The sequence below is a fragment of the Meles meles genome, chromosome 8 (assembly GCF_922984935.1).
Source record: "Meles meles chromosome 8, mMelMel3.1 paternal haplotype, whole genome shotgun sequence".
Classification (NCBI taxonomy): domain Eukaryota; kingdom Metazoa; phylum Chordata; class Mammalia; order Carnivora; family Mustelidae; genus Meles; species Meles meles.
In genome coordinates this window covers 7424002-7442859 of record NC_060073.1, presented here as the reverse complement: position 1 = coordinate 7442859, position 18858 = coordinate 7424002, and the positions used below count along the sequence as shown (strand labels likewise).

At 61.3% G+C, this 18858-nt stretch overlaps 1 protein-coding gene across 34 annotated transcripts in view; it reads right to left on the bottom strand.

Moving 5' to 3' along the window:
• Positions 1-18858, bottom strand: part of NRXN2 (neurexin 2) — a 104741-nt gene that overhangs the window by 34154 nt on the left and 51729 nt on the right. For 12 of the 34 annotated variants that reach the window (XM_046015174.1, XM_046015151.1, XM_046015169.1 and 9 more), the window contains 8 exons: positions 18019-18405; positions 17634-17837; positions 11796-11822; positions 10164-10283; positions 9412-9793; positions 8611-8801; positions 6858-7031; positions 6387-6506 (listed from right to left, as the gene is read on the bottom strand). In XM_046015174.1, coding sequence (XP_045871130.1) covers positions 6387-6506; positions 6858-7031; positions 8611-8801; positions 9412-9793; positions 10164-10283; positions 11796-11822; positions 17634-17837; positions 18019-18405 — 1605 coding nt within the window. Of the gene's footprint in view, positions 1-760; positions 1876-6386; positions 6507-6857; positions 7032-8610; positions 8802-9411; positions 9794-10163; positions 10293-11795; positions 11823-17633; positions 17838-18018; positions 18406-18858 lie in introns of those variants that run through there. The other 22 variants (XM_046015173.1, XM_046015147.1, XM_046015168.1 and 19 more) reach the window with 5 other exon arrangements.

Sequence of the window (18858 nt, the reverse complement as noted above, 5' to 3'; positions counted from 1 at the left end):
TTAGCTCCAAGCAATGAGCTGCGGAGGGGAGAGATGCTGGGGGTCAGAGGTGGAGGTACGGCAGCGACAAAGGGACATGCGAAGGAGACAGGAGACCGGGCGAGGGCTGGGACGGTGGAGGAGAGCCATCTGTTTGGCAGGTGATGGAAGGATAGTGGTGGGGTAGGGGGAGAAGGGAAGGTTGCTGGAGAGACACAGGCGAAAACAGAGAGGGACATGGAGAGGTGAAAGAGGAAGAGATGGCACATGTCAGAGGCAGAGATGACAGATGGGACAGATGAGGGGACACAGATAAGAACCCCGGTACGAGATGTTGGAGCAGCCATGGGAAGGTAGGGAGAGGCAGCGGGGAAGGTAAGACGTCTGGAGAGATGGGAAGGGGCAGAGATGGAGGAGATGGTGAGGAAGAGAGACGGGGTAGGGACAGAGGATGAAAGGACAGCGATGGGGAGGTGACGGGAGCGGAAACAGGAAGGTGATCACAAACCCGAGATGGGAAGAAGGAGGTGAAGGTGAGGCAAGAAATGAGTGATGGAGGCAGAGCAGAGGGCGATGAAGGAAGGGGCCGGTGGAGGGCGAGGGTGGGGCTGAGAAGATGGGAGCCGGAGATGGTAGGTGAGGGAGCGCGGGCCCGCAAAGCGGAGGGGCCGGGCTTGGCGCGCACAAGCCGGGGTGCGGCCCTCGAGGCCAGGGCCGCGCGCAAGGGAGGCCCGGGAAGGGGGGGTGGGGGGGTCCGGCCGGCCACGGCAGCGCCACTTACCGTGCCCGCCGCGGGTGAGGAAGGGCATGCGGTTGATGGCGATGGGCACGGTGCCGTGCTTGCTGTGGAAGTGGTGGACGTGGTGGGTGGTGCTGAGGCTGGAGGAGACCCGGGCCCCCTCGGCCGCCCCCAGAAACAGCAGCAGCAGCAGCAGCGGCAGCAGAGGTGGCGGCGGCGGCGTCAGGGGCCCGGCCAGGGCGGGGGGGCGGCGCGGGCACCCCCCCGGCCCGCTCCCCCCGGGGGGCATTTCGGCCCGGGGGCGGCCGCCTCACAGCCCCATGGCCGGGGGCGGGGACGCGGGGCTGCGCAGCCCCGCGAAGCCCCCCTCCGGCTCCGAGCCCCGGGAGGGGGGGTAGGGGGTGAAGAGAAGGAAAACCAGAGCCCAAGCCTCGGTCCGGAGCCAACGAAATCAACTGGATCCCGCCGGGGAATCCGAGGTCCGCGGAGCGGCAACGCCAAGGTCCAGGACGCCTGGGTCCATCTCGAGGAGCTAAGGGTCTGCCCGCATCCCGGCGGGGTCGGAGCGGCGCAGAGGGCCGTCAGAAACCCGGGGGAGCGCCCGGGGGAGGGGGCATGGTGCCGGGTGGAGAGGCAGGGGAGGCGCGGGGGCCAAGCAGAGATGGGAGAGCGGGGGAAATCCTGCGGAAAAACCGAGCCGGGGGAGGGGGACTGGAGGGGAGAAGCGGGAGACCGACGGAGGCTGGGGCCGGCCGCGCCGCTGCTGCCGCTGCCGCCCGACGGAGGCCGGGGGAAAGGAGGGAGCGGCCGAGGTGGGGGGGGGGGGGACGGGAGAAGGGAGGAGGGAAGCAAATCCGGGTGAGGGGGGAATGAAGGCAGGAGAGGAGGGGAGCGGAGAGGAGGGGAGCGGGGCTGAGCGGAGGAAAGGCGCGAGCCTGCGAGATTCCGGCGGAGAGATGGAGGCAGCGGAGTGTTGCTGCAGAGGCTGAGGGCTGGAAGGGAGAGGGAGGGAGGGAGACAGGGAGGGAGGAAAGGAGAGGAGTGGAGAGGGGAGGGGAGAGGGAGCGCGGGAGGAGGAGGGGGCAGGGCAGAGGGACCGGAGCGGCTCCCGATCTGCGGGCGGCGCTGGGCAGCTCCGCCGCACGGCACCTGGCTAGCCAGCTAGGCGCTCGCCTCTCCTCTGCGCGCGCCCCGCCCCTCCCCCGCGCCCGGGCGCGCGCTCCCCTCCCGCCCGCTCCAGAGAAGGGGCCCTGCTGAATAATTGAACAGGACCGAGACTAGCAGGAGAGGCAGCTCTCTTCCTCCTCCTTCCCTTCCCCCGCACCTGGACGAACCCCAGTAGTGCTCTCTGGTCCAGCGCGCAGCGATGTGGCCACGGCCACCTCTGCACGCACCCCTCGGAACACACGTGCTCGCTAGGATGTGGACGGGTATGGAGACACCCACGTGCCCATACAGGCACCGGGGAGCGCGCAGGCACACAGAGACTCAGACACATACATGCATACATGTGCTCATAGACACTGGCCCACGGACTCACACTCAGCACAGGGGAGGGGCACGGAGTGTACACATGCACAGAGGCCCACATGCGCCCACACATGCATGTCTGGCCACAAGTGATGAACAGCCGACATACACACAGACACCTCCTCTCACCCTACCCTCCAAAAATAATGACCCAGCGCCTCAGAGGTACTCGAGAGAAAGACATGTCACATGTGCATGGGGTCTTCTCCCCACCTCCCCCAAAGGATGTTCCCCCACCCCCTGCACACCACCGCTGGACTCCCCCCAATCCTTCCTCTGGACTCCCCCTGCGGGCCCTCCCCCAGCCTCAACCTCTCCCTCCACGGAGTTGCCAGGACACCCGTCCCACTTAGGACAAAACCCTTCGTGGGTCACTTATGTTCAGCTGAGGAAGCCGCTTCATCTAGGTGCCGCTCCACTAGGGTCTACCCCCTCCCCAGAGTTTTGGGGACCTCTAGAAAGGGTAGCCCAAGAGGTAAGTGCAGAGAGGCTCCCTTCCCTTCGTCTGGAAGTGACCTCTGTACCCACATCAATCTGGGCTGGGCTAGGCTCAGGGAAAGGTGGGGGGGGGGGGCAGGGTGGGAGGTGGTTGGAGAGACAGAAGGTAGAGAAAGGGAAAGGGAGGGAGGCGGAGATGGACCTGGAAGGAGTCAAAGAAATAATGTAGTAGAGCGGGGAGGAGAGGTGGTAAAGAATGGGTAAAAGGAAAGGGGAGGTGACGTGAGAAAGGGGAGAGAGAATGGGGGCACCCAGGGAGGAGGGGGCTGGCTCCTGATTATTGATTCTGAATTCCATCTTGGAGCAAAAACTGTCACCAAGAGCGGCACAGTGCTTCGTGCCCCGCCGAATGCAGTCAGCACCTGGGACAGCTCCTGTGTTGCCGCTCCGCTCCCCCTCCCCCACGGGGTGAGCCAACTGGGCCCCCCTCCCCTCCAGTTAGGCCCCAGGCTCTTCAGAAGGGAAGAAAGGGGTCCTCAGAAAAGAAGGCTTCAAGGCGCTACAGGGCTCCAGGAGGGAGGAGAGATGGCGGCCTGCAAAGCAGGGCTGGGGTCCCCCAAAGCCTTGTCCTCCTGCCCTCTCTGTCCCATTCTTACGTCCCTGGCTCTGGAATAGAGACTGACAGAGCTCTGAGCAGGCAGAAGATGTACTGTCCTAGAGGGAGGGAGGGAGGAGCCCGTGCGGTGAAAGGAGAGGAAGGGAAACCGCCTAGAGGCCAATCAATATCAGTGAGTGGGAAGTGGAGAGAGTTGGAGGGGGTGACGTTGGGAGCGAGGGGGTGACGTTGGGGAGCGAGGGGGAGCAGAGGGCACAAAAGAGAAAGGTGTGCAAGAGATCAACAGAGGCTGCAGAGAAGGACAGAGCCAGAGGATGAGCCCAGAAACAGACAGGGGCAGGCTCGGTTCACCGCCTGCCTGCAAGGGGCAGGCTCTAGAAGACAGAACCCCAGTGGACATGATGGGACCACCTGGGTCCTGAACCCCAGCTTCATGGCAGCGAGTGTCCCTCCTTCTCTCTTCCCTTCCTCTCTCACTTCATATTCTCTTTTTCGTTCTCTCCCCACTTTCCTCTCTCTCCCAGCAGAGATGGGCTTTCCTGGAGCAGACTAGTGAGCTTTGAAGGGACACAGAGGTCCCTTACATCCCATGTCACAGATGGAGAAACTGAGGCCACAAATTGGGAAGGACTGTCCTGAATAAGGGTCAAACCTCTCCTCTTCCCAGTCCCTCCCCCATGAGACAACCCCAACCCTCTGAGGACACCTTGGCCATGCCCACTCTCCTTCCCATCTCCAGGTACAGGTTCCCTCGGTGCCCAGGGGCAGAGTGGACTGAGCAGGCCTCTCGGCCAGGTTGCTGCTTGGCCTTGTGCCTCAGTGGGTCCCAGACAAGATCAGCCAGAAAGAGGCAGTATGAATGAGGAACAGCTGAGCGTTAAGAATTAGGAGGCACACCCCCAAAGAAGAGCAAAGTATGGTTCGGGAGGCAACGGCAGAGACCCCCCCACCCCCCAGGTTCCTGCCCTGCCCTTCTTGGAAGGTCCCCCAGGACTGGCATCTGGAGAAACAGCAGTCAGAATCCCGCCGGCTGCCAGGCTGCACCCACCTTTTCTTTACCTGCATGGCTCTGCTCAGGCCAGACACACAGACCAGTGCTCGGGGATGGTGACTCTTCTCAAGACGTCCCCTGATCCCCAGCCGGACTATCCCTGCCTCCCACCTGCCTGGGATCTGGAGAAGCTGTTCCGGCCCCTCTTCCCACCCTTGCTAAAAGATGGCGTGACTCCCTAAACCCCCATCAATCACTATGCCCGCTTCCAGAAGGCTCCAGTGTGTGGAAGTGTCGTAGTGACAAGGGGCAGCGGCACTGCTTGACCTTGATCCCTTGTACCTTAGGCAAGAGATGCCCACTCTTAGCATCACCACCCCAGGCCTAAATGAGCAACAGGAGCTCACAGAGGGACGAGCTCCTGGCTGCACCCTGCCCCCAGCGCCCTAGGACTCGGGGTATGCGGCCTCGGTGTCCTCATCAGTTAAACAGGACGGTTGGTCTCCATGCTCCGGCCGTCACAAATTCAAAGGGCCTTGTAAGCTGCCAAACACGAAACAGTCAGCGAGCATTGCTACTAGTAAGCCGCAAAATTACCACCATTTGCAGAATGCCTGTGTACAGCAAGCGAACGGGGCAGAAAGAGGCCCGGGCCTGTCTTTATTCCCCTACAGCCCAGGCTCGAGAGTCCCTGAGCTGGCCATTATCTGGGGGTTTTGGAAGGAACAGAGAGCAGCCGGTCAGATGAGAGAATCCTGGAGACAGGAGAGGGATGTGGAGGTTGTCCAGGCTGGGCCATGCCTGAGAGCACAGGACAACACGGAGGGAGACGGGCAGGACATATTTCAGGAAAAGGAAAAAGCCAAGGCCTGCCCAAGAACCCAAGCCCTGAACAGGCAGATATATCCCGTAAGAAACTCAGGACTCAGGCCCAGAGGACAAAGGCTCCAAGGCCTGGCACGAAGGCAAATTCTCTGACCCCAGTCTTAAGCCCAGATATACTATTAACTACCCCCCAAAAAACCACTGACCCCTCCAGCTTTCAGTTTCCATCTTTGGAAAATGAAGAAGCCCCGTGCTGCATGGTGTGTGTATGTGTGTGTGTGTGTGTGTGTGTGTGTGTGTGTGTCTTTCCACGGGCCTCTGACTTTCGCATCCCTGGTCTCTCAACAGGGCTACCCCAAGGAAGACCATTCAGATGATGCCCGAGAAGGCTGCCCGCTCCCCAGCCGCTGCCCCCAGCCCAATCATCCGAGAGAAACTCCACAGCCCCCCTCGGGTAGGAGGTCACCTCTCCCCACTGCCTGCCCCAGCTCTCACCAGCTGCTGACCACCAACCACGAGGGAGTGGAGACTGCTGTCCACCCTGCCCTCTCCAGGGAGGGGCCTCAAATAGCGTGCAAGTTGGCAGACGGATGCCCAGACGGGTAGGAGAAGAACCAGACAAGGACACGAAGGAGTGCCCTTGTGGCTCCAAGGATCAACCAGCAGCTGAGATTCTCCGGGGGGTGGGGGGCAGAAGGGGGGGATGAGGGACCCACACAGTCGGGTCTAGGCAAGCCAGCTGAGCCTCGCCTCCCGGGAACCTCCTGAGCTTGCCCCCTTGGGAGTGGGCCCACTCTGGGCAGGAAATAAGAGACTTGCACTGTGCACTTCCGAGGGCACCAGCAGAAAGAGGGTGCAGGTCAACGCCTGTCCCTCATCCTGCACCATAGCCTGGATAGGGGAGCCACAAATAAGACACGGGAGACCATCACCCACATCTCACAGGGAGAGACACAGAGGCTGATGCCTTTGGTTATAGGTGAAGGGAGCAGGGTCCAACCAGCTCGGACCGAGAAGAGAGGCCATCTGTCAACAGATTGCCCCAGAGACCCAGCAGTCACAATCCTGCATGGCCCGAAAGAGAAGACTCCAAGAGTGGACAACAGCCAGCAGCTCCCCTTGGGTTCTCGGGGCAGGAAGGGATAAGAAGGAAGCAGGCAGCATGGTTCTCGGAGACCCGCCCCCTCCTCCCACTCAGTCCCCACGGCTGGGCCTAGGCCAGGATGCCCCCACCACCATCCCTCTGCCGCCCCACCCCAGGCACTCACGGTCATTGCAGACAGGGCCTCCATAGGAAGTCATGGTGCAGTCACAGGTGAAGCCGTCCCACTGTTGCAGGCAGACGCCCTGGTTGGCACAGGACTCTTCGGTGCAGGTGGTGCTGGGGCCTGGAAGAGGCGGGAGGAAGGAACACCCCCCACTCAGCCAAGCCCCCTCCCTCCCCAGGAGGCATGGAAGGTGCAGAGCTAGGCGGGATGTCCCCCTCTCAGCCCTGCCAGACTGGAAGGGCCAAATCCTGCCAGGGGCATGCGAGGCAGACAGGTGCTCAGGGACTACGAGGCTGGGCCTTGAACTGTGATCAGGGGACAGGGTGAGAGGCAACGGGAAGGCCAAGTGACCCTCTACCCCCTGTACCCTTTCCCCAGAGCTCTGGGGGCACTTGGCAGCCCTGATGCACCCCTGCAGCTTGGCCCTCCTGGAGCCTGCAGTCACCCCTCACTCCGCCTCCCTACACTCACCGTCACAGCCCCTCTCCACCTGCCCGATGCGGTGCAGGGCGTCGGCGATGAGGTCTGGGAGGCGTCCATTGAGGTCCACTGAGGCCAGGCAGCCCTGAAAGCCGTCCCGGGAGGCCACCAGCTTGGGCAGGTTGCTGAACATGTTCTTGCTCAGACCACCGATGTACAACTCCCCTGCAGAGGGAGGGGGGGTCAAAACCTCGGCATCCGGGTCCCCGGTCCCCTCGCAGGATCCCAGCATCTGGCTGGCCAGTCCTCCCAGCCTGCAGCAATCCCCTCCCAGGCTCGGTTCCATGCAGAGATCCCACAGCCCACCCCCACCTCTTCCTCCTTCCTTCTCCACTCCGCCATCTGTCTGCTCCCCTCCCAGAGAAGCCCAGATGCCCAGGGCGGGCTTGCGGTGGGGGGCCGGGGGGGGAGCAGCAGCTGTAAGAACAGCTCCGTGCTCTCTCCCACACATCTGATTCCAGTTCCGGCCTGTAATCAGGGCCTTTCAGAGCCAGGAGGCCCTATCCGCCCCACTCCCACTCCCTCCCTTCTCCCCGTTCCCAGAGCTTTTTGGGGCCTCTCCAACCCAGCTCCCCTTTCCCTAACAGCTAGGTCTGGGCCTGGGGACTCTGAGCGACTCCAGGAAGCAGTTCTCCTCAGGGACACCTGACCGACCCCGCACACCACTGCCCAGCCACATCACACCTCGCTCCCTGGAAGTCGTGCAGCCCCTGGCCACTGAGCTCCGCCACTGGCTCCCAACAACACCAGCCCAGCCCAGAGCCCCCCTCGGGGATGCCGGCCGGCCGAGGATTATCTGTGACATGTTGCCCCCTTCTGGGAGCTGGGGGGATTGGCGGGACTGCCGGCGCCCGCCAAGCTTCTAGCTCTAACTCTGCCTCCTGCTCCTGGCTTCTGGAAGCTCCCATTTCCTCCTCTCTCAGGGGCGGGTGAATTCAAGAGGGTCTCTGAGGACCCTCCCCAAGCCCAGATGGTCTGAGTCACACTGACACGCAGGGGTCCCCAGGGCGCCGAGGGCTGCTTGGTGGAGGAGGTCGCCTCCGTTGCCCCAGTGGGCTCTGGAGAAGCTGCAGGCCTTGGCTTCATTCCTGTTCCTTCACCCAGGCTGGGCTCTAGGCTCCTCCTCCTTCCCTGTGCCCTGGAGCACCCATTCCAAAAGACACGCAAGGCCCCTTGGGAAGCGTGACCCTGGTGTGACACAGAGACTCCAGGGCAGCCCAGGCCCCGAAGAGCCCCCACGAGCTCGCCTAGCCAATGCCCTGTGTATATGACCAAGGCAGCAGGCAGGGAGCCCCCCCACCACCCCGCCATGACTACTCCTTCTTCCCCTTATCACCTGTCCCCTCCCATCCCATCCAGGGGAGGCACCTGCCAGGACGCTAAGCTCCCCATTCTCTTTCCAGCCTATTTCCAGCCCTCAGCCAAGGCCAGCTTCTCCAGCTTGGAGGCCCAAGAGGCCTTCAGCAGTCCAGCTCTAGAGCAGGGCCCCCAAGGTCCCCATGAGGCCCATCCTGCGGCCAGGCTTTCTGTGTTGAGATCAGTTTCAGGGAGAGCAGAACAGGAAATGCCCGGCTAGACCCAGCAGAGAATGGGAATAGGATGGAAACCGCAGTGGCAGCAAGGGGAGAGAGAGGATCCCAGGGCCCGGAGCCCAGGGGGAGAGCTCACTGCGACCGAGGGGAGTTGGGGGGGGGCGGGTGTTCTGGGTTAGGGCCAGGCCTTCTCCACAGGCCCCAGGCCCCACCTTTGAGATCGAGGTTGCGGGCGCCGTTGGAGTGCTGCGTGACTGTGCGGGAGTCAATCTTGAGCGTGTGTACATTGCCCGGGTCCCTGGACACCACCACGTTGTGCCACTGGTTGTCATTGACTGGTTTGTCTGAGTTCCCCTTCATCAAGGACGGGCCATTCCCCAGGTCAAACACGTAGTGGACGTACCTGTCCCACGGTGGGGAGGAGACACTGGGTCAAGGAGGGGGGCGGCACTGCAAGGGCAGGGTAAGGAGGAGCCGTGGCTCGCAGGGGTCCCCGGGGACCGCGGGACAGAGCGATGGAGAGGGAAACCCCAGAGTGGAGGGACCCAGCCCAATGGCAGGAAGACTCCCGTCACGGGGAGAACGTGGGGATGGAGGGCCACGGAGCAGCCAACTCCCTTGACAGGTGCGGAAGTGGAGCTGGTTGGGGGACAGGTTTGTGGGGACGGCAAGGCCCTCACGGGGCAGGACAGAGCTACTCTAGGGTGGGGTCCTCTCGGCAAGAGAGGCCTCAGAGGCCAGGCCCTGCCTTCTGCCTGTAGAAAGGCCCCGCCTGAGCCCAGACAGTGAGAAGGAAACAGATAAAACTGGGAGAATCCCGGCAAGGCCGTAACTGGGATCACCCTGATGGAAGAAGGGGTGCAGCTTCTCCATCTTGGCCGGTGGCTGGGGACCTGAACCTCGAGCTGCGGTTCAAGGGGACTGGATATCCCAGCCAGCGGCTGGGGGCCGGGTCGTGGTCAGCAGGGGAAGGGGAGCCCTTCTTCGCCAGCCGTGTGGGCCCAGCACCTCACCCCTTGACCAGCTCGATGACAATGAAGTCATTGCCGTTGCCCGAGTTGAACAGGAGAAGCCCGTCGGGGGCCGTGGTCTTGAACTGGAAGAAGAGGTGCATGGAGGCATAGGCTTGGAGCGTGGCGAGCGCCAGGTAGCTGCTGCGGCTCTTGAAGGTGACGGGATCGGCCACGATGGCCCGCAGGCCAAAGCGAGCGTTGAGCTCACAGTAGGTGATGTCGCCGTCCTTGCACTGGTCCATGTAGGGCTGGCCATTGAACACCAGCCCGCTCAGGTGCCCGATGAAGTTGGAGGGCACCACGGAGATGAAGCGGCGCTCCGTCATGATGCCCGTCTCGATGTTATGGAATTCCAGCCGCGTATGGGCTCCTGCCATCTGTCCTGCTCGGGACCAGAGACAGAGATGAGGCAGGCAGACTGGGGGAGCATTTCCAGGGCTGGGCCTCAGGTCCCCCAGGAGTCTCCACTCTACACAAGAACCTCGGTGGGCTGTGGTGGAGATGGGGGCGCGGCGCGGGGTGCGGACAGCCGGGCCCTGGAGGAGCTGGGCGGCTCACTGGTCCAGCACTCACAAGCCCGTGCCACCTGCTAGGAGCCCCCTGCCCTAATATACCACCCCTCAAGGAGAAAGGCCAGCAGTACCTTGCCAGAATGCTGCCCCAGGAAGGGAGGCCCAAGCCACTGTCACAGAGAAGAGAGCCATCCACAGGTGGCTAGGGATGGCTCGACTCCCTGGTCTCCGAGCACTCACCCTCGACGGTGACGTTGTCCACAGACAGCTGCAAGCTCTTGCCACGCCGCACCACTCTCACTGTGTGCCACTCGTTGTCATTGAGTTTGTGGCCCGCGAAGAGTGTCTCGGGGCCTTTACCTGTGGCACCAAGGGGGGAGTGAGCCCCGAGCTCCCGCGCGCCCGCGTCGGGCTTCCTGTGCTGCGCGGAGCACACAGAGTCTCGGCCCTGCACGCGCAGGTGCGCGCAGGTGCACACAGACCGCCTGCGGCTTCTATTCAGCTGTGCCACGCACCCACACACACAAGGGCACACACTACACGATGGTTACGCACCCAGTCCTAAATCCAGATAACGGTACTGCCGCTCTGGACGACTCCCAAGGGCGTCACTGGAATCGAGGGTGACGGGAAAGGTGCCTCTAGACTGGTGCCCCAAGGCCCTGCACACAGACACTCAAACCTATAACCAACATTTTCTTTCCAAGTCTTCTAAGGAACTTCAATGTCAAGGTGTGTAGCCAGCAGTGACATTCCCAGCCTATAGGCATAGACCTATAATTTCCAAAAAATACAGAGCATTACCCTGCCCCCATGTGAGTCTGCACCCACAGCTCTGTTGCTGGCAGGGAAGCCTTCGCGCAGACACACAGCTCCCCCATCCACGGAGGGACGCCGTGGGACCCTCCTGGACACAGCTGGTTAACGCCACACACCTGGACATGCGACCACACGCACGGCCGACGTGGCCAGAGAGGGGAATATTTCTTAGGAATGATGACCGTTTATTCAAGACTGGGATTATCCGATCCCCAGGCAAAATGTGTTTTTCTGTAGAATGATGCTACGTCGTTCGGCACGCCCAGATCAGCACTGGCCCCCCCAGTGCAGAGGCCAGCGGGGACAGGGTTAACCACACATGCGTGCACAGGGACCAAACATACGCACAGACACGCTGAGCACACACCGCCCCTCTGCCAGCATCTGCCGCACTCCTGTGCCCTCTTGCATGACATCAGGGCACACCACACAGAAACACTCTCTCGGAGACGGTGGGATGCTCAGAAATGTCCACACCTGCTCTCCATCTCACCCCAGCTGAGAGCCTCCCCGCCCGCTCTGAGTGCACCCCAAACTCGGCAGAAACTCGGCCCCCACCCGCCGCAGGAGCTGTGGAGGGCTGAACTTGAAGCCAGGACCCTGCTCCCCAGCCCCATCTTCTTTCTTGCATGCCTCGCCCTCCCCCTTGTGGCCACCTCTGGAGATGCAGTGGGATGTCCCAGCTCCTCTCTGGCTTCTTCCGGCCAGAGGGTGGTGGACGGTCCTCCCACAGGTGCCACCAAATCTTTGCCCCCACCCTCCTGAGGACTTGAGATGATAAGGTTTCCTGGCTTTCCTTTTCTCAGACCTAGGGAACATGCTGACCCAGAGCCCTCCCCCAACTCTTCAGCGTCATGGGGCCCGTTCTGCCCTCCACAGCCATGCCCCCCACCCTCATGCCTGCGCCCCTCCCCATACCCACAGTCCAACCCCCACACAAGCTAGTGAGGAAGGCTCTCCTCCCCCCTCCGTCCCTGCGTCCCTCCCCAGATCCCCAGCGTTCAGCATCTCAGGCCCCTGGGGGCTCTGCAGAAGAAGAGGGAAGCCACTTACTGGGTGCGCAGCCGACACGCAGGCAGTCTGGGGGGGCCATGGGGCGGGCAGAGGGGGAGGGGAGACAAAAAGGCAGAACAAGTTTTTTTGTTTTTTTGTTTTTTTTTTTTTTTACATCCTTCACAGGCAGGGGTGTCTGCGGGCGGGGGTTCCCCCCCGGGACCACTTTCCGGGGACCACGCGTGCCCAGGTGCCCTCTCCCCTTCCTCAGTTGGACCCCTGTCCCTCCTGCCCCCAAGAGGGCTCCAACCCTCCCTAGAGCTGGGAGGCAGGGCAGTCGGGTGATGGGAAGAGGGGCCCAGGCCTCTCATGTTTGAGGGAGATGGGCACCTTGGGAATCCCAGTCGTACTGGGGATCATAGTGGGGCTGCAGGCTTGACCAACCCCACATCTCCGCATCTCTGGGAGGGAGACGACTGGGGTAGGTCAGAATCCCTGCATCCCCTGCTCTGGGACGACTCCTTGCTCAGAGCCCAAGTGGTAACACGTCTCTCCCCATGCCCCCTGGGCTCCGAGCTAAATTGGAGGGGTCTGCCCCAGGGCTCCCTTCCCGTGGCCATCCACCTCCCAAAGTCCCAGGGGGCCAGCACCACCCCTCCAGGAACCTTCCTTCTACCCTTCCTAACACGGAGGATGCCAGGCTGCCCCTGGGGACTGGAGGGACCTTTCACCCCTCACGGATGGGGATACCGAGGACACAAAGCAAGTCAGGGACAGGCAGGCACAGTAGGCTAAATCTTCTGTCCCTGCCCCAGCCCCACCGTTGCTATCCTGTGACTGCAGGGTCAGCGGGTCCCACACGGCCAGAAAGCACACTACGCGGAACTGCAGTCTAGGGCCCCACGCCTTGGGCCGACCTCTCCCCCCGCTACCCGCCTCTGATGGGACGCATTACCCACGACGTGTTCGTCGGCCAGCCTTTTGGAGGGAATGAAACACTAGGGTCCTAGAAAGTTGGGGCTTAGGCCCCTCTGGACTCCTGAACCATGCCATCTGACCCGGAGAGCCTCAGGGCTGCAGAAAGTCCTACACGCTGAGGCAGGGAGCTGCGCCCTAATCTCGATTCTCTGAGCCTCAGCCTTCCTCCCTGTGAACAAGAAAGAGGGCTTCTTGAGCAGGCCTTTGTCTTTCAGCAAAGGGGCAGTTTCAGGCAATAGCCTGGTATCCTATGGCTCCTCCCGGGGCAGACTCTGCCCGCACCCCAACACCGTGGAAACAAAGGCAGGTGGGGGCATCTGGCATCCCTTGGGCCCCTGAAGGTTCCTGCAGTGGAGGTGAACAGATTCCCCTGTGGCTCTGGGGGCCTGGGCCTCTCGGGCAGTACGGCTGAGTTCCACACGCGTTGTCAACCGCCGCAGAAGAGTGGGGGAGCGGCCGGGACCCTGAGCCACAGCCTGGCACCAAGGGAGGGAAGAGGAAGTAGAGAAAGACCAAGGAGCAGATTCAGGGGGAAGTCGGAGGCCCGGTGAGAGGAAGAAGGTCGAGAGGGTGTAGAGAGAAAAGAGGAAGGAAGGGGGAGCCAAGGGAAGGAGAAGCTAGACGGAGGGAGGGGAAGAATGTCAGGGTGAGGGCGGGCGGGTGCCAGGCCTGGAGTTGGGTCACGGAGGCTCTCTTTGGGCCAGCAGAGTCTTCACCAATGAAGGGTCCAAAAAAGAAAAAAAGGGGTTGGAAGGGCAGGCCGATCCCCTGTTGGGAAAAGTTCAGCTCTTCCCCTCCCCAGCAGGGGAGCGCCAGGAATGGGGGTCCATCTGTCCAGAGAAGAGGTGTCAGGCCCACCCCCTGCAAGGACCGCACCCTCGGAAGCCCTGCTCCGGTGGTGTTTGAGAACAGTGAACACCCTGTGAAAATGGGCATTGCAGGAAAGAGCCGGAGCCATCCCGGAGGCAGGCAGAACATTGGGGGTGGGGGCGCGCACCAGCCCTCCGTGCACACACCCGCCCGGAGCCCAGCTCAGGCAGCATTAGCTAGTGAGCTGCACTCAGCTAGTGAAGTGACAGGTCTGTGCAGACCCACCAAAGTCCTGGCTGGACACAGCGACCAGCACGAGGGGATGCGTGCGTGAAGAAACAGGTGGGAAAGGTCACCTGCATGGCAAGGAAACCAGGGTAAAGAACCCAGGCTTCCCATCCCATGCCCCACCTGATCCCCTGCCTCACCCAGACCCCACAGATCGCACAGATTAGAGATGGTGCTCCGAGACTCCCACGCAAGGAGCCTCAGGAGCCCACTGGCCAGAAGCTCATCTCGGAAGTGACATCGAAGAGCAGAAGCATGCAGTCCTCGTTCAGAGCGATCTTCCCAGCAGCCCAGGCTATGGCAGGAGCCTGAGAACCACTAACAGCAGCCGCCCTGCCCCGTGGGAATGAGGCACCCTGTGTATCGCGTCTGGCTTAGGACAAGAACGAGTTAGACTCACGGTGTACGGCCTGAGAGGGCAGAACTAGGTCCATAAGTGGGAATTTCAGAAGGGGCGGTTGACAAGAAGGAAGAAGGCCCCAGGGATTAGAGAGGCATCGGAGGTGGGGAGCTCCTGACATGGGCCTGTGGGCAGAGATGGAGGAACTAACGGGTAATTCACACGTCGGGGCAGGGAGGGGCGGGGGGGCGGGGCATGCTGGCCGGAGGAGATAACCTCTAATGGTATCTCCAGCCTGGAGGGTGTTTGATGACAATATGCCTTCGTGTCAGCATCATGAACCCCTAGGTCTGCAGGGGCATGCCTGGTGGAGGGCAACAAGGGACAGGACAGGCTGGGCAATGGCCCCAGAGGCCATATCAAGGGCAAAAGGACCCAGGAACACAGGTCACAGTGGAACAGAGCAAAGAATCCAGGGGATGCCAGCGTTCTCTAGAAACAGAAATCGACCACCCTGCTCACTGTCTGCAGGCCAAGGGATGGGACAGGAGGCACAGTCTAGTGTTTCTAGACTCCTCTGCCCGGAAGGAGGCAGCAGCTCCTGGTTGGCCCTTTCTGGCCCAGCAAATGCCCCACCTCCCGAGGCTGGCATGGAGCCAGGCCTCCTCCCAGCTGTCCCACCAAGTGACCACCAGCAGCCTCCCTTTCCTCTCTAGGACCCAGCACCCAGTCTGCGACATTCCACTGAGCATCCGACAGGTTGCAGAGCTGCCCCCCTCTGCCTGCCTTCCTTCCCTATAGGATGAAACCTCGAGGCCAGAGACCAAGACTTCTCAGGCTTCTCTCTGGCCCCCATCAGTACGTTCAGCCCAGGACCAGAGCCTTGGTGGTGCTCCCTGCCTGTGTGGCCCCACAGGCCCTGGGTAGCAAACAGGATGGGGAAGCGGTAACCAGACGGGGCCATGCAATGTGGAAGCAAGCCCCCGGGCCTGGCTCGGAGCTTAGGACCCTATCCTGGTCATATTTTCCTTCAAGAAGGCTGGGTGAGTCTGCACACGGGTCGTCCCTCGGTATAATGCCTTCACTCCCGTTTTCCACCGGAGCCTCAAAACCACCACAGGTTAACAGGGCAAGGATCCTTAACTTCATTTTAGAGATGACCCAGAGGCCCAGCAGAGGGGAATGACTTGGTCAGCAGTCAAAGCGACCAGGTGTGAAACTCAGATCTCCTGGCCCCAGGCCCAGGGCTCGTCCCATCAGAGCCTGAGGCTGATGGTTGGGGGAGGACCACGGAGCAACCACCCATCTCCCTGCACGTGTGTCCCTTGGTACTGGGGACAGATGTGTCTGCACCAAGCATTTGGCCACGGCTCGTTATGAGCCATATTAGAGACAGCATCTCCGCATGGGGCCCGGGGCAGCCAGGGGTGGGAGGAAGGGACAGGTGAGAGGCGGAAGGCTTGCCTTGCTGGCTGGCATCCTGACGGCCACCCTGTTCTCTGCCTTCTAGGTGTTTATGAGGCACAGACGGAAAAGCATGCTGACGGGAAGGAGAAGGAAGATCCTAAGAATGAACAGCCCCGAGGACCCCCAGAGAGTATCTTCCTGGCTGAGGACACCGTCTCCTGTCTAATCTAAAGGAACCCAAGCTTCCTCCCCAAACACCTAAGATAGCCCAGGTCAGGAAGAAGCATCTGCTTTCCCTGCTAGAGGCTAGAGATGTTCCCCACCGCATCACTACCCAGTGCACAGAGCCGTGTGCTACTGTGCAGAGAACACACGCCCCCCAGGATGATGGAGTGTGTCCCGCCAGGTCTGGATACACAGACCAGGAAGCACGGGGCCATTCATGGGGTCCTGGGCTGGTGCCTCCCTCCTGTGACCATTTCAGAGAGCCCAGGGGTATTGTACAGACTGTGGGACATTGGCCAAAGGGTGTCTCCCTTCCTACTTTCCCCCTGCAGCCCTGACATCTGGCACCCACTTTGTGGGCTGTGATGATAGCCCAAAGCAGAGCTTCACGGAGCCTTTATGGCCCCCCAACTCTGAGGCCCTGGCCACCTACACACTTCCCTGCCTCCAGCCCCCACCCTGCTTGGCAAATCCTCGTCCTGGGAGGGCAAAGATCAAGTGGCCAAAGGGGAAAGGGAAAGACATAGTATACATTTATTAATGAGGCAACGGGTCCCCAAAAAAGCCACAGCCTGTCCCACAAATGATCTGGCGACCAAAGTTAGGGTGAAACTCCAGATCGAGATTTAAAAGCTCAAAGCTCTGTGCTCTCTCCGGTTGAGGACCCTAATTTGCTCAGAAGAATCCTGCTTCTCTTCCTGCCCAGGACGCAACGAGTAACCCTCGTGGCCTGAATCTTCCTTCGTGGCAGGCTCTTGGGTCCTATACTTGCATGTGCTTCGCGAGGCTGGTATGAAACGGACAGTCGTGAGCCCAGCCTGCACGGCTCAGGACCTCCACCTTCCAGTGTTCCCCTGACTGACAGCCCCACCGAGGCGAGACCCTCGTCTTTACCACTGCTGGAGTCCAGGGCAGAAGACACTGGCGCTTACGACGTGTCCCGTAAATACGAGCTGACTGAGTGCACCTGCCATCTTCTCTCCGTACTGACAGACCTGACGGTCCCACCCGCACAGATGCCCCGGGGACGGCCCGGTGACATGGGGCCTCAGCCTACTCTGGGCAGAAGCAGAGATGGCGAGGGTCCCTGTTGCCCTCCGCACCCCAGTCTGTTAGAGGCAGTGGGAAAACACTGTACATTAGGGCAAATGGCCTGGGTTTGAACCTGGGCTCCTTCCCCAACAAATGCTGGTTTGCCGTGTTGGATGAGTCACCCTGTGAATTTCACAATCTGTGAAACAGGCAAAGCGCAGCCCAGCAGGTGAGCCTGTGGCTTCACAGGGCAGCTATGGGACTCAAACGTGAAAGCAGACAAGGGAAGATAAGTCCTGAGGTGTCCCGCATCACGTGGGCACCTGTGCGCACAGACAGACACGGCTCTTTAAACGCAGAGCAGGTGAGAGCAGCTGTGTACAGGGCCAGGTCCTCCTCATCTCCAGGAGAGCTGCGCTCAGCTCAAGCTTAGCCCCGGGAGGCATCGGCAAGTCCTTCCCAAATGAATGAGCCAGTGAAAGACTCAACCAAGAATGAGCTACGTTATCGCATATGGATATAGGACAGACACCACCAAACCCAAAGGAGCGCTCCTGGAGCACGGCTGTCACGCCGAGACACACTTGGGTGGATGACTCAGCCATAGTGGGGGTACCCCATACCCAGGGCTGCCAAACACCAGCACCCCCTACTCTGAGCATCCTCGCTGGGGATGAAGCTCTCGGGGGCGCCGAGCCAGGGTTGGCCCCTCCCCATTTCCCACCCTTGGTGGTGCCACCACCAGCTTCTCCAGACAGAGGGGGTGTGGTCAGAGGCTGGGACAGGGAAGGGACCAGAGCAGAGGGCGGGGTGGTTACCGAGGTTGACCGTGAGCTTCATCTGGCCTCCATCCAGCTCAAGGCGCAGGGTGTCGGCGGACTCCCTGGAGGTGGTGGCCATCATGAGCCCGTAGGCCCGCTGGGACATGAAGCGCAGGGACACGTCCTCCGCCTCCGTGTGCATGGCGTTCGGCAGCATGATCTTCATGTACATGGAGCCGTCGTAGCTCAGGACCGTGGCCTCTGCCCCAGAAGCGGGAAAAGAGGGAATCGGGGAACAGGGGAAAGCCAGTGGAGGGAGAGAGAAGACCGAGAGGATCGTTACAAGGATGACAAACCCAGGGCTGGTCTACGAGGGGCACCCTGCGGAGGAAGGGGCCCAAGGACGGGCAGTGGGGACGCCTGGAATAGAAAACGGCCTCACCTCTCTCACAGACCCGCCCCAGAAAGCCGGTCCCGATGCAGTCACAGACGAAGCGGTTCCAGCCCTCTCGACAGGTGCCCCCATTGCGACAGGGGGCAGATGCACACTGCTTCAGCGTCTCCCGGGAACAGAAGGGGGCGATGCCCACCGCCCCCTGAGCCTCGGCCAGGCCCCGGAGGTCTCGGCTGCGCCCATCTATGAAGAGGTCCCGCACACAGCCCACGTAGCCAGCCCGGAGCGCCGCCGTCCACACCTCCGGGGGCAGAGGGAGGTCTACCCGCCCCCCCTCAGGGAGACCGCCTAGGTACAGTTCGCTCTCCAGGTCCAGAATCTCACTCTCCCCGGTGGCCAAGAACGGTGTGCTGCGGCTGTTCACGGAGATGGAGCCTAGGGATCAAGGGAGAGCGGGCCTCAGTGACGAAGGCAGGATCGAGAGTCAACACGGACCAGAAAGGGAGCCCTGACCTTCCACTCCACGCTCTACAGCAGCCCTGGGCCAGAAGCTCAGCCTTATTTGCTGCCGTGGATACTACTAGACAAAGATGTCAAGTTCAGGAACTCAGGTGAACCAGCCCCAGCCGAGCTGCGGTGTGCGGGGAGGCCTCTGTCCACACACCTCCCTCTGCACCTGAGTGAGTCCTCGGGGCCTGCCCAGGAGGTGGACATGCCCCCAAAGGCCTGGACCGTCGCCCCGGCCAGTGCCTTAGACCAGAAACCAGAGGCAGAGAACCCTATGGAGGCGGAAGCTTTGACTCCAAAGCGTTTTCTTCCTACTAACATTTATTGAACTCGTATGACCACATGTCAGATGCTCAGCTCTCCTCATATGTCAGAGTCTCA